Genomic DNA, 12,543 nt, shown 5'->3' with positions numbered 1-12,543 from the left:
CTGAGAATCGAAGACAAACCGTTTCGATAGCGCATCCGTGATCGTGTATGGTATGTGTATAGAATGAAATCAAAAGCTTAAGCTGCAACAGAATAATGGATGGAGTATATAAGAGTGGGTGGGTGGGGGGTAGGGGGCAGGAGAGTTCGAATCGCTGGCTAGTTGGAGGCTTCGATTGCCGTGGTTGTGGACACTTTTAGTTCATTTTGCGGTTTGAGTTGAACAGCATCGGATGTGATGTGATAAGATTTAAAATTGGATTGTCGAAGTGCAAGTGCAAATCACGGTGTCGTTTGAATTAATTGATATTCAGTTTATTGAAGTGTTTTTCAAATTATTCAATTTGCTATCAGGTAAGTTTTATGCAGCACTGGCTGCAAATTGGTTAATTTATTAATTATTAATAATAGTCTCCCATAGATTGTCTGCTATGCCTACCACATACAATCCAAACTATGAAAATTCATTTCCATGGTGTTCTCCTGACCCGAAGGACGTATATGCAGCGGTTTGCAAATGGTGTAACAAAAAAATAAAAATCAACACTATGGGTAGAGTGGCTTTGGTTAGTCATGAAAAAAGCAAAGCACATCATCATCAAGTGTTGGTTCGAAAAACTAACCTTCCAATCAGCCATTTTTTACCAAGTAAGTAAATAACCGTTTGGCGGTAGTTACATTTTTAATGTTTGGTTTTTGGTATGTGTAAAAGTTATAACGTGTTTATAATTTTAAAGTAGCAAAGTTAGGATGGTGTTCTATGTAGAAGTATTAAAAATAGTGTTTGTAGTAGATTAACCCTTTCCGACCGATGCTGATTTTTATTAACTTTCCGTTCCGCTGGCATCACCAACGCAAGCAGTTGATTTTGAACCAAATATGCTGCAGCAAAATTGAGTTTTTTTTTGTATTACGATTTAAACTCTTCAAAGTACATCAATACTGTTATGTGTGCGATGAGATTTTGACCAACCGCAATAATTCTTAGAAAAACATTCTTTGATCTGCGCTTCGCTGCTATTCTTGTGAGTAGAGTACAGTTCTTGACGATGATTGTTGTTACTCCCGCAAAACGCTAATGCCGGTCACCAAGGAAAGGACCACCAGTAATCATTTCCGTATGCCGTTGGCATTCTTGGAAGTTTTGATTGTTTTGAGAATACAAACCAAAATGTGCAAAAAGGTTTTCAAAAATTATTTAAAAACTGCCTAACAGCCTTACCCATAAAGTGAATATAGATTCAAAGCTAATCCGATCAGACAAAAGCTAGATCAGATTACAAAAACCTCAGCAACGTAATGATTTTAATCATAACCTGATTTTTTTTTTTCATCTCACTACCCACTTCATCTAAACCGCTATAAAGGCGCCCACAGCCGGCCGTTTTTAAAGTTTCTTTGTGTATTAACAATGTATTTTATGAGTATAAATAATAGCTGGATGTTGGTGATATTTTATTTACAAGTATTAATAAAGTATTTGTGATATTGGTTGTAGTACTGATATGCGGCATAAAATATTCTGCAAATCATATAGTTACAGCAGTGCTCTCCAACTATTTTAGGATCGCTGACCACTTGGCTTTGGAAATATATTTGATGCGGCCCACATCTTATTTTATATACTTAGTTCAACGTTTTTAAGCATTTGTGTAAAATCATAAGAACGAATTAGACTTTGCGTGAAAGTAATGTGCAATTTTAGATATTTTGCTATATTTCATTTAATATTCATGAGAATATGGCCACACCAAAAGAAAGAATATTCAATTCCCCAACTTTTTCGACTGTTAAATATTAAAATGTAGAATTAAATATATTTCGTTATGATTCTCCGCTGACCATTACTGTTTCACCGTGAACAACTCTGGGAGTTACAATGAAAAGCATTAGATTATTAATTCAATATGATTTCTAGTCTAGATACTTGGGGAATTTAATTTCCTTTCTTTTGGTGTAGAATAAGCCATATTCTAATAAAAAAATTATGCAATATAGTCGAAAACCCCAAAATTTCACGTTCAATTTCACTTTATTCTATACGTAACTGTTGTAAATTTTATCTTGATGGTGTGAAAACAATTGCACTATGTGTATGGTAATAAGCAATTCTTAGAAAAACATTTTTTTTCGCGAACCGTTAATGCAGCGGATCACAGGTTGGAGATCACTAATTTACAGTTATGGTAGTTGGTGTATAACCCGATAACTAGCAATTAATTTACACTTTCACGAATTCTGTAACTTCAGCTTAATGATTAAATTTATGTAGTGTTATATAATGGTAGTGCTATGCACGCAAAAATATGGTTATTGATTTTTAAGAGAGTTCCTTTCTTCTTTTTTATAGATCAAATCGTTGGTAATAACCTGTTGTCGTCATCTCCGTCACTTTCTTCAATTTCCACTGCAATGGCTACCCAAATCTCAGCTTCAGATTCTTCCACGAACACTGATAATCAACACTCTAAGGCTTCCAACGTCTTGAATAGATTCATGCTAAACGAGCAAGTTACAAGTGCTGAAATTGTGTGGGCTCTGGAAACTATTGCCACTCATAACTCCTATCGCAGTGCTGGGGCTAACACTAATTTGTTCAAAACTATGTTTCCGGACAGCCAAATTGCCGCCAAGCTCGAGATGGGACGCACAAAACTTGCGTATCTAATAACTTTTGGTCTGGCACCTTATTTCACAAACGAAATATTTAAGCAACTTGATGTATGTTCCGAAATAGTAATTGGTTTCGATGAAACATTGAACAAAGTTTCACAACGCCAACAGATGGATGTTAGTGTGAGATTTTGGAATGAAAATAAGGAACAGGTAGAATGTCGATACATTGGATCAGCGTTTTTAGATTCTTCTCGTGCAGTTGATCTCCTTAACGGATTGAAACAGTGCACAGAAAGAAAGCTTGCTCTACTGAATAACGTGATTCAGCTAAGCATGGACGGACCGAATGTAAATTGGCGTTTAATGAAGGACTTATGCGAAGAACTTCGAAATCTGCGTGGGGTACCATCTTTTGATTTATTAAACATAGGTAGTTGCGGCTTACATGCTATTCATAATGCTTTTAAAAATGGTATGAAGCACACTGAATGGAACATTGACGAGTTTTTGACATCCCTCTATTATTTGTTCAAAGACTTTCCGTTGCGCCGTGCAGATTATAAAGAAACTACCGGATCAAATTTATTCCCACTGAAATTTTGTCCTATTCGATGGATTGAAAATTTGAATGTGGCTGAGCGTGCATCTAAAATGATTCCTTATTTGAAAGTCTATGTGGCTGCGGTCAAAAACCAACGTGACAAAAAACTCAAGGAAGGTCACCATTCTTTCAAAAGGAGTTTTGCTGCAGTTGCTCAGTCTAGGCCATTCGCTGTAATAGAAAAGACCATTTCTGATGAAATGTTGAGCCCAAAACTTGCCTTTTTTATTTCCTCAGCTGGATGTGTGGAACCCTTTTTGCGAGAATTTCAATGTGATGCTCCTATGGCGCCATTTTTGTTTGATGAGTTAACTTCAATTACCCATTCTATAATGAGTAAGGTTTTAAAATCGGAATGCTTAAATGTAAAAGCTAAAGCGATTACCAATATTGAGCTCAAAGATAACAACACACTACCGACATCGCAAGTTGATATAGGCTTTGGAGTCAAAGCGGCAATTAAAACAATAATGACAAGTGGAAAAATATCTGAAAAGGTGATCCTTCAGTTTAAGAACGATTGTAAAGCTTATTATATTGCATTTTTAACAAAAATTTGTGACCGTTCTCCACTGTCACACAGTTTTACACGATATATCTCATGTATCAATCCAGAGACCATCACAAAATCGCTTGATATTGCCTTGAAAAGGTTGGAGTACTGCCTAGATTACATGGTCCAAAGAGACCATTTAGGGGGTAATGTAGCGGACAAAGTTCGTCAGGAATTCACAAATGCGGTAGAAATTTCTAGCATAAAGTCATCTCTAGCTGCCTACAAGCGACATGAATGTCGACTAGATAATTTTTGGTTTAAAGTTCTTGCGGATTCGAGAAAAGAATTCTCAAACTTAAGATTTTTTTTAAAAAAAATTTTAATTCTATCACATGGCAATGCAACACTGGAGCGAGGATTTTCTATAAACAAAGAGTGTCTGATAGTTAATTTAATCGACGAAAGCTTAGTGGCGCAGCGAATAGTATACGACGCTATTTTGAACGCCGGTGGTGTTTTAGGGGTAGACATAAATAAATCACTCATCCAGTACGCCCGAAACGCGCATGGACGATACGTCGAGAGCCTGGAGCAAAAGAAAAAGGAAAGGGCACAAAAGGACGATGCCAGTGCTAGAAAAAAGACAACGAATCAAGCACTTAAGGAATTAGAATTAGTTAAAGCCAAAATTCTCGCAGATGCTCAGAAAATAGTAGCCTTGATCGAAGAGAAAATGAGTAATTTGAATAAATAAGCTGTTTCAGCAATCTTATAAAAAACGTTTATAATGCTTAATAGTTTTATTTTTAAATAATAGTTTAAGGTTATTTTATTTAATTCTTGTTACATCGATAACATGCAGCTTTGCACTGTCATACTAATTATAGACGAAGTTATAAATACTATTAGAGTTACCTATAACATTGTCAAAAAAATGCTTTGAAATTTTAGTATCGCATAAGGCAATCAACTACGGGCAAATGAAGTGTAATAAACCGGGAAAACCCCTAAAAAATCCGGGAAAAACCGGGAAAAAACCGGGAATTTCAAATCCTGATTCGAGTGGCCACCCTGTTAACCCTACTGCAGGGCATTTCCTCCTTTTGCTCGTGCCTTATCCCGGGCAGACTCAGTATTTTTGTAATCTATTCTATTGTTTATTTATTTATTTATTTTTTTTTTATTCGTTAAACCTCTTCAACCTGTTGTTGTGGATCTTCTCTAGCCTTTTCCCATTTCTTATTTCACATGTCTGATCGCTTGGTATTTCCACCACCTCATACGGTCCTCTCCAAATACCTTGCAACTTTTGCCCTACACCCGTTTGATTGTTCCGGACCAGCACCATTTCCCCCCACATGGGTTGCCACTCATTAGCGTTCTGGTCGTACTTTTTTTTTCTTTTATGTTTCGATTGTATAAGATTTTTCCTAGAAATTAAGTGCATCTCTTTTAGTTTTGTTTACATTTCTTCACAAAAATCGGAGTACAATCTTTTCCTCTCGTTTTGATTATAAATTGATGTAGGCAATTTAGCTTTCCTCCCGAAAACCAACTCATATGGAGTGTACCCTGTCGAAGTGTTTATACAAGTATTGTATTCCATAGCGAAATATGGTAATACTCTATCCCAAGTTTTATAATTTTTCCCGACAAATTGTCTTAAATATATTTTTAATTCTCTATTCGCTCTTTCAACTATATTTCCTTGAGGGTGGTATGCAGAAGTATTGATTTTTTTTTTTTTAATTTTTAGTAGCTTACATAAATCTCTCATGATCTGGCTCATAAAATTGTTGCTCTGGTCTGTTACTAATTCTATAGGAACCCCTACAAGGCAAATAACCTCTACAAAGGCTTTCGCTACTGTTGTTGCCTCTTGATTTCCCATGGGTGTCACAATGAGATGTCTGGAGAGATCATCTTGGATAACCAATCCATATTTGTTTCTCTTCTCCGATTCTGGTAAAATCACAATATCCATGTATACTTTTTCAAAAGGATATTTTGAGGTGGTTGTGATTTGCATAGGAATTTTGTTGCATCTTCCTATCTTATTGAGCTGGCACGATTTACAACTTCTTACGTACCCTTCGATATCCTTGTCCATCCCCTTCCAAAAGAATAAGTCCTTAATCCTTCTTTTCATTCTTCTGGTTCCTCAGTGGCCTCCTAATAGACCATCGTGAAACTCCTGAAGAACGGTGTTAATTTCGGATCTTTCTATTTCCACTTTATCAGCACCTGGTGTGTAATTTTGAAATTTTAGTTTTGCTTTTTCTTTTAAATTGTTCAATTTGTCCCTGCTCTGTATTTCTTGTTCGCTTGTTTCCCTTTCTAAATCCATTTTCATTAAATCTTCCCAGTGATTTGCCCGTTTAGTATCCATCATAGTTTGCCCACCGATACTTTCCTCTACTTCGTTATTTGAAATATGGCGTATTTGTTTGTTATTTGTTATTTGTTGGCGTATGATGACTGCTACCGTTTTAATTTGGCCATCTTCTTGTATTTCCCTCAGTTTAATTTGAGGAAGCCTTGATAAAAAATCGGCAACCACATTCTCCTTCCCTTTTCTATACCTTATTTCACATTCTAATCCCTGGAGCCTTAATCGCAATCGTGATAAAATTGGAGAATTTTCTTTGAGTCTCCATATTGACACTAATGGTCTATGATCAGTGTATATGATAAACTTCTGTTCATAGATGTTTAAAGCAGAAATGTCAGGGGAAACGCTTGAATTCCGATCGAAGAAATATTTCAATCCTAAAATTTCAGCGTTGAAAATTTCGAAATATCCCGTTGCGCAAAGCGATCGAAAACTTCTCAAACTCAAACTGCAAACATATTTCACAGCCCATGGCTGTGAAATATTTCGCATTCAAAATTGTTGCAAATTTATAAATGAAATATTTCGAATGTTTCAGCGCTGAAATTTTAAGATTGAAATATTTCTTCGATCGGAATCCAAGCGTTTTCCCTGACATTTCTGCTCGCTTTTTCGATCGCTTTTGGTGGAAAGCGATCGAAAATCCGAGCTACTAAACTGCTCGATTTTGTCGTGCGGGATGTCATTTATTGATATGTCGCAGGGAATATATCTTGAGAAAAACACAACTGCTTTATTCCTTAGTTCAGAATGGAATCGTCTTTATTCACACAATGTGTACTCTGATCGAGTCTTGCAATGTTACTGCGTTATGCGTGTTACTATGCAACATCTCCCCCCTTAATTCACCAATACGGTTCAAACCTGGCTGGTGGCCTACGAATTCTTCGAGGTCTTTCCGCTTTCACGGGTTGAGCAGAAGATGCAGGCATCGGTGGAGTGGCTTGAGTAGTAACTGTGGACGATGATGTTTGCCAATTTTCTCCTTCAATTTCTTCAGCGGACTCTTCATCAGCTGAATAGTAATGTTCTTGTTCAGTCATTTCAATTGAGTTTTCAACTGCCTGTGGAGTTCCCAATTCAAATTCGTCAAAGAAAATAGTTAACAAATTTCCAGTGTCGTGACAATTTCTATTTCCACACGATGTTTCCTCCTGTAGACGCTTCTTCAGTTGATTTGCATGTGAGCGAATAATTCGCTGGTTGTCTTCCAAAAACACGTTGTAATTCACTCTACCGACTCGTTCGACTATTGATGCCGGTTTCCACTCCCAGGAATTATTGCGGTGGACTTGGGCATAAACCGCTTCTCCAGGATCGAAGAATTTTCTACCAGCTTCTGGCTTTTCATTTCGTGACCGTGAAACTGGAGGTAGTAATAATGACTGAACTGTTCGAATAGGCCGCTGAAACATCAATTCAGCTGGAGACTTATCTGGTGTAGGTGTGGTTCGATAAACTTGCAAAAAAGTCTGCAAAGCTTCATCTAAAGTCTCTCCTCCTGCTCGAATTTTTCGCAATGTACGCTTTAGTGTGTCCACGAAACGTTCTGCCAAACCGTTTGACTGCGGATGGTATGGTGCAGTACGGATGTGACAAATACCCAATTGTTTGCAAAATGCTTGGAATTCAAAGCTGGTGAACTGGGTACCATTATCAGAGACTATAGTTTCTGGAACACCAAACGTTGCGAATGATTGCGTTAAAAACTTGATAGTTGTCTTTGCTGTTGTAGTTTTGGTTGCATATACTTCTGGCCATTTTGTGTATGGATCAACTACAACCAAAAAATACACGCCATCTACAGGACCGGCATAGTCCACGTGTACCCGTGACCATGGCTTTTCCGGCACAGGCCAAGATTCAGGTGTTTCTTTGATTGGTGCTTTGCCAGCAGTGCAACATGAAGTACAACGCCGGACAAAGTTTTCGATATCGACATCCATTCCCGGCCAGAAAACGAAACTTCGAGAAATGGATTTCATTCGCACCATTCCAGGATGACCGCGATGGAATTGTTGAAGTACCTTTTTCCTGTAAATGTTTGGAACAACAACTCTGTTGTGAAACAAGATACATCCATCTACATGCGTTAACGATTCTTTTCGTGTGTAATACGAACGAATGTCTTGATTTTTGATTGACGACGCTTCGTTCGGCCAGCCTTCCCGGATGAATTTCAAAACAGCTTGCAGTGTTTCGTCCAATCCTGTTGCTTTTTGAATGTCAGCAAATGATACTGGTACTTGTTTCAATGATTCGTGCATGACGTTTTGAATATCCTCTTCAAGTGAAATCGAAGCTATAACGTAATCTTCCTCTGGTTGCTTGCAACGGTCGATTAGCCTTGATAGCATGTCAGCGCACCCAAACTCGGTGGTTGAAACATATTCGATGGTAAAATCGTAGTTTAATAACATCAATGCCCACCGTTGGAGTCGGTTTGCTGTGTGCAAAGGAATTCCCTTTTTTGAACCAAATATGGATAGTAAAGGCTTATGATCGGTTAAAAGAGTAAATTTCCGACCAAGTAAGTACTTATGAAATTTGGTTACCCCATAAGTAAGAGCCAGAGCTTCTTTTTCCGGTTGTCCGTAGCCTTGTTCTGCAGACGTTAATGTTCTTGAAGCATGTTGAATGGCTTTCAAATATCCGTTCGGAAATTTATGAAAAATGACTGCGCCAACGCCGGTGCTAGACGCATCTGCTGCAACGATGATAGGAAGATTCGGATCATAATGTGTCAACAGTAAGTCAGATTGCAGTACTTTCTTGAATTTTTCGAACGATGTCTGACAATCCGAATTCCACTTCCACTTCGTATCCTTCTTTAGCAATTGATCTAACGGGTGTCTGAGTTCATGCATGTTTCTCACAAATCGGCCGTAGAAATTCACAGCTCCTAAGAACGATCTTAATTCGGAAATGTTCGTTGGTGCTGGAATAGATGCGATGGTTTTCAGCTTCTCTGGGTCAGGACGTATGCCGTTGCGATCTACCACATGCCCCAAATAGACAATTTCAGTTTGATAGAAATGACATTTTTCCAGCTTGACGTGGAAGCCATATTCTTTTAAACGCTGAAGAAATGTGTCTAATGATTGCTTGTGTGCCTCCCAAGTTTTACCGAAAATTATAGCATCATCTAGAAATGTTCTAACGCCAGGAATGTCAGCAATCATACCGTCAACTAGTCTTTGAAAAGCTCCAGGTGCTGATTTGACTCCCGGTGCGAGACGGTTGTACTGAAAAAGACCTCTATGTGTGTTGATCGTAAGAAGGTGTTTAGATTCGTCTTCTACTTCTACTTGTAGGTATGCATCGGACAAATCGACTATGCTGAATACAACACTTCCGTTCAACTGTGCAAAAATTTCTTCAGGAGTAGGTAGAGGATAATGATTTGACTCTAAAGCTTCGTTAAGCCCCGTCGAATAATCCGCACAAATTCGAACTTTACCATTAGGCTTGCGAATGGCTACTATCGGAGCAGCCCACTCCGAAAAGTCTATTGGTGTGATGATGCCTAGTGATTGTAGTCTTGATAGTTCCGCATCCACAAGAGCGATAGTATTGAATGGTACTGGTCGTTTTGGACAGAAAACTGGTTTTACATTGGGCTTCAGAAACAGTTTCACCTTCGTTTTTGTGCAATGTCCAAGCGAATCATCGAAAACTGTTGGATATTTCGATTGAAGCTGTACTATTCGATCCTTTGGACATGCTGATGAAACTTTCTTACACAGTACATCGAAGGGAATTGCCCATAGATTAAACCTATCTATCCAATCTATACCTATAACATTTAGGACTGGTGATGATGTAACAAAACAAACACATTTCTCTGTAATCGCATTAAGGATAACCTCGCATTCGAATTCACCGATAAGCTTGAGTTGTTCTCCCGATGCATTCGATGCTTCAATGGATGCTTGAGAAAGTTTCGGTTGACCCAAATGTTGCCATGTTGTTTTAGAAATAACTGTTATGTCACTTGCGGTGTCCAGTTGGAGTGATGTAGTTATGCCATTGATTATGATAGAGATAAATTTCCTTTTAGCAGTGTTTTTCGTGACATGATTAACGAAAATTCCCTGAGATTTCTTTTGATTTTGATTTTGATTCTTCTCACTCTTTTGATATGTGTTGTTGTTTGAAGATTTTGATCTCATGGCTTTACAGTAACCTTCCTTGTGGCCTACATTTTTGCACACTTTGCAGAGATGATCTGTAAAATTGCAATCCCGTACAAAATGCATTTTTCCACATTGCCAACAAGGAGTACGAGGGACAGTATTCGAATCTGATTTCGGTTGACGCTGATCTTTTGAATTGTCGAATCGGGAAGGCTGTGGCAAACGATACGGTTTCTTCTCTGAAACTGCATGCACGGAATGCTTCGATCTTGATTGATTTTCGATCATCGTTGTATCCGCTTTCAGATTGATAAGCCGTTGAAATTCTGCCATTAGTGTTTGAATGTTCACTTTAGCCTCCGGCGTCGCGTTTTCTATTCGAGATAGCAGTCTTGCTCTGATATCCGAGAATTCCGGAGCTTGCAGTCCGCAAATGAAAATTAGACATTTGAAATCGTCTAATTTCAAATTCTCGAACTCAGAATCCTCGCATGCCTTATTCACTCTTCCGCCGTAAGTGATGATATCTTCTAATGCAGATTTCACTATCTGCAAGCACTGGTACCTTTTGTGGAACACCGAATATTGCTTTCCGAAGATTTTTTTGAGAATATTGACGGTTTCTTCAAACGAATTTTCATGCGGTTGCTTCGGAAGAATGTAATTCACATACCGGCTGTGAGCGGACGTTTCCAGCTTCCTCAGCAAAAGTCGCACTTTCGCCTCGTCATTCAAACTGCTGGCATCGTTTTGAAAAAGGTCTTTGAAACGTACATACCATTTTTCAAAAGTGATGTTGTTTTCTTCATCGAAACGAAACTCCTCGATGGTTTTCGATAAAGATTCAAGGATTTCGTCAGGACTTCTAGTTTTAAAAACAGCCATCTGTTGAAGAAGTTGAGCCATTTGGTTGATAACGGTTTCAAGGTTTTCATTGTTCATCCTTGACGCTAATTCTCGTTAGCTTCAGAATCTCGTGAGCTTCGGGTTCCGGGTTCAGTAATAATCCTCGTCGCCAAAATGATATGTCGCAGGGAATATATCTTGAGAAAAACACAACTGCTTTATTCCTTAGTTCAGAATGGAATCGTCTTTATTCACTCAATGTGTACTCTGATCGAGTCTTGCAATGTTACTGCGTTATGCGTGTTACTATGCAACATTTATAAATTTGCAACAATTTTGAATGCGAAATATTTCACTGCCATGAGCTGTGAAATATGTTTGCAGTTTGAGTTTGAGAAGTTTTCGATCGCTTTGCGCATCGGGTAGCATAAGCAATCGGCCTTTCAGTGGTTTTCTCATTTGAAAGAACTGCTCCGAGAGCGTAATCACTAGCATCAGTGGTGATTACAAAAACATCATTATCATTAAGTTGTTTTAATTTTTCAAATGCTTGCTGACAGCCTTCATTCCAAACAAAATTTGTATTTTTCTTTAATAATTCACGCAATGGTTTGCGAATATTGGAAACGTTTGGAAGAAATTTCCTATAAAAATTAATGGTTCCCAAAAACGAACGTAGCTCCTAGAGAGTTTTTGGTATTGGCATATTTAAAATAGATTTAACATTAGCTAATGTAGGTTTAATCCCTTCCTCATTTATAGTGTGGCCCAAATAGTTTATTTGTTTATGAAGAATTTTACATTTTGATGGTTCAATCTTGAGGTTGTGCTGTTTTAATCCGTTTAGAACTTTCACCAAATTGAGATTATGTTCCTCTTCTGATTCACCAAAAACTACCCGACAGACAAAGAGAACGAAATTTTCAGGCGAGGGGTAGGTAGAAACACGCGGTGGGGGTCCGGCCCAAGCTCGGATCCAAAGTCCGTTGTTTTGGGCTGAGAATAAAAAATTGCGGATGGACCCTACTAGCAATGAGAATGAAAAAGTGTGCGACTTTCAGGCGAGGGGCATGTAGAAGCATGGGGAGACGGTTGGAAATTCGCGGAATTGCTCGGAGGCGCGAGCGTGTTTTGGTTTCTACACAGTTTTTGCACTCACACAATTACACATGTGTGAATGTGTGCGTTCACTTTCAGCCTGCGCGCTCAGTTTGGTTTTCTCGCAGCGGCATGCGGGTATCGGTGTCTCGCTCGCACTAGTGCAGCGAGTGTTCCTCTGTGCGCTCCCCTTCTTGCCACCACACGAAATCGTCAGTTCAGCTCAAGCGTTCGCCGTGAAAGGCTGCGCGCGTGTTAGCCTAAGTCCCGGGCGATCGAAGTTTCGCTAAGTGTTGAAGTGTTGTGCACATTGAAATGAAGCTGCGCTTTTCTTTCACCATTTATCTTAAATGTGTGAT

At 38.5% G+C, this 12,543-nt stretch overlaps 2 protein-coding genes across 2 annotated transcripts; one reads left to right on the top strand and one right to left on the bottom strand.

Annotated features, from left to right (window-relative positions):
* Positions 1–325: 325 nt before the first annotated feature.
* Positions 326–4,560, top strand: LOC120948323 (uncharacterized). Its single transcript, XM_040364536.2, has 2 exons — positions 326–647; positions 2,350–4,560. Exons 1-2 carry the CDS (start codon positions 431–433, stop codon positions 4,464–4,466), a joined length of 2,334 nt encoding a protein of 777 aa, XP_040220470.2. The 5' UTR covers positions 326–430; the 3' UTR covers positions 4,467–4,560.
* A 3,525-nt stretch (positions 4,561–8,085) lies between these two features.
* LOC125908381 (uncharacterized protein K02A2.6-like) lies at positions 8,086–11,114 on the bottom strand. Its single transcript, XM_049611105.1, has 2 exons — positions 8,227–11,114; positions 8,086–8,162 (listed from the first exon to the last, which is right to left on the bottom strand). The coding sequence occupies exons 1-2, from the start codon at positions 10,571–10,573 to the stop codon at positions 8,086–8,088; spliced, it is 2,424 nt and encodes an 807-aa protein (XP_049467062.1). The 5' UTR covers positions 10,574–11,114.
* Between the last annotated feature and the right edge of the window lie 1,429 nt (positions 11,115–12,543).

The sequence above is a fragment of the Anopheles coluzzii genome, chromosome 2 (assembly GCF_943734685.1).
Source record: "Anopheles coluzzii chromosome 2, AcolN3, whole genome shotgun sequence".
NCBI classification, from domain to species: Eukaryota; Metazoa; Arthropoda; class Insecta; order Diptera; family Culicidae; genus Anopheles; species Anopheles coluzzii.
Note: the sequence above shows the minus strand (reverse complement) of the source record. Positions and strands in the feature narration are given on the sequence as shown.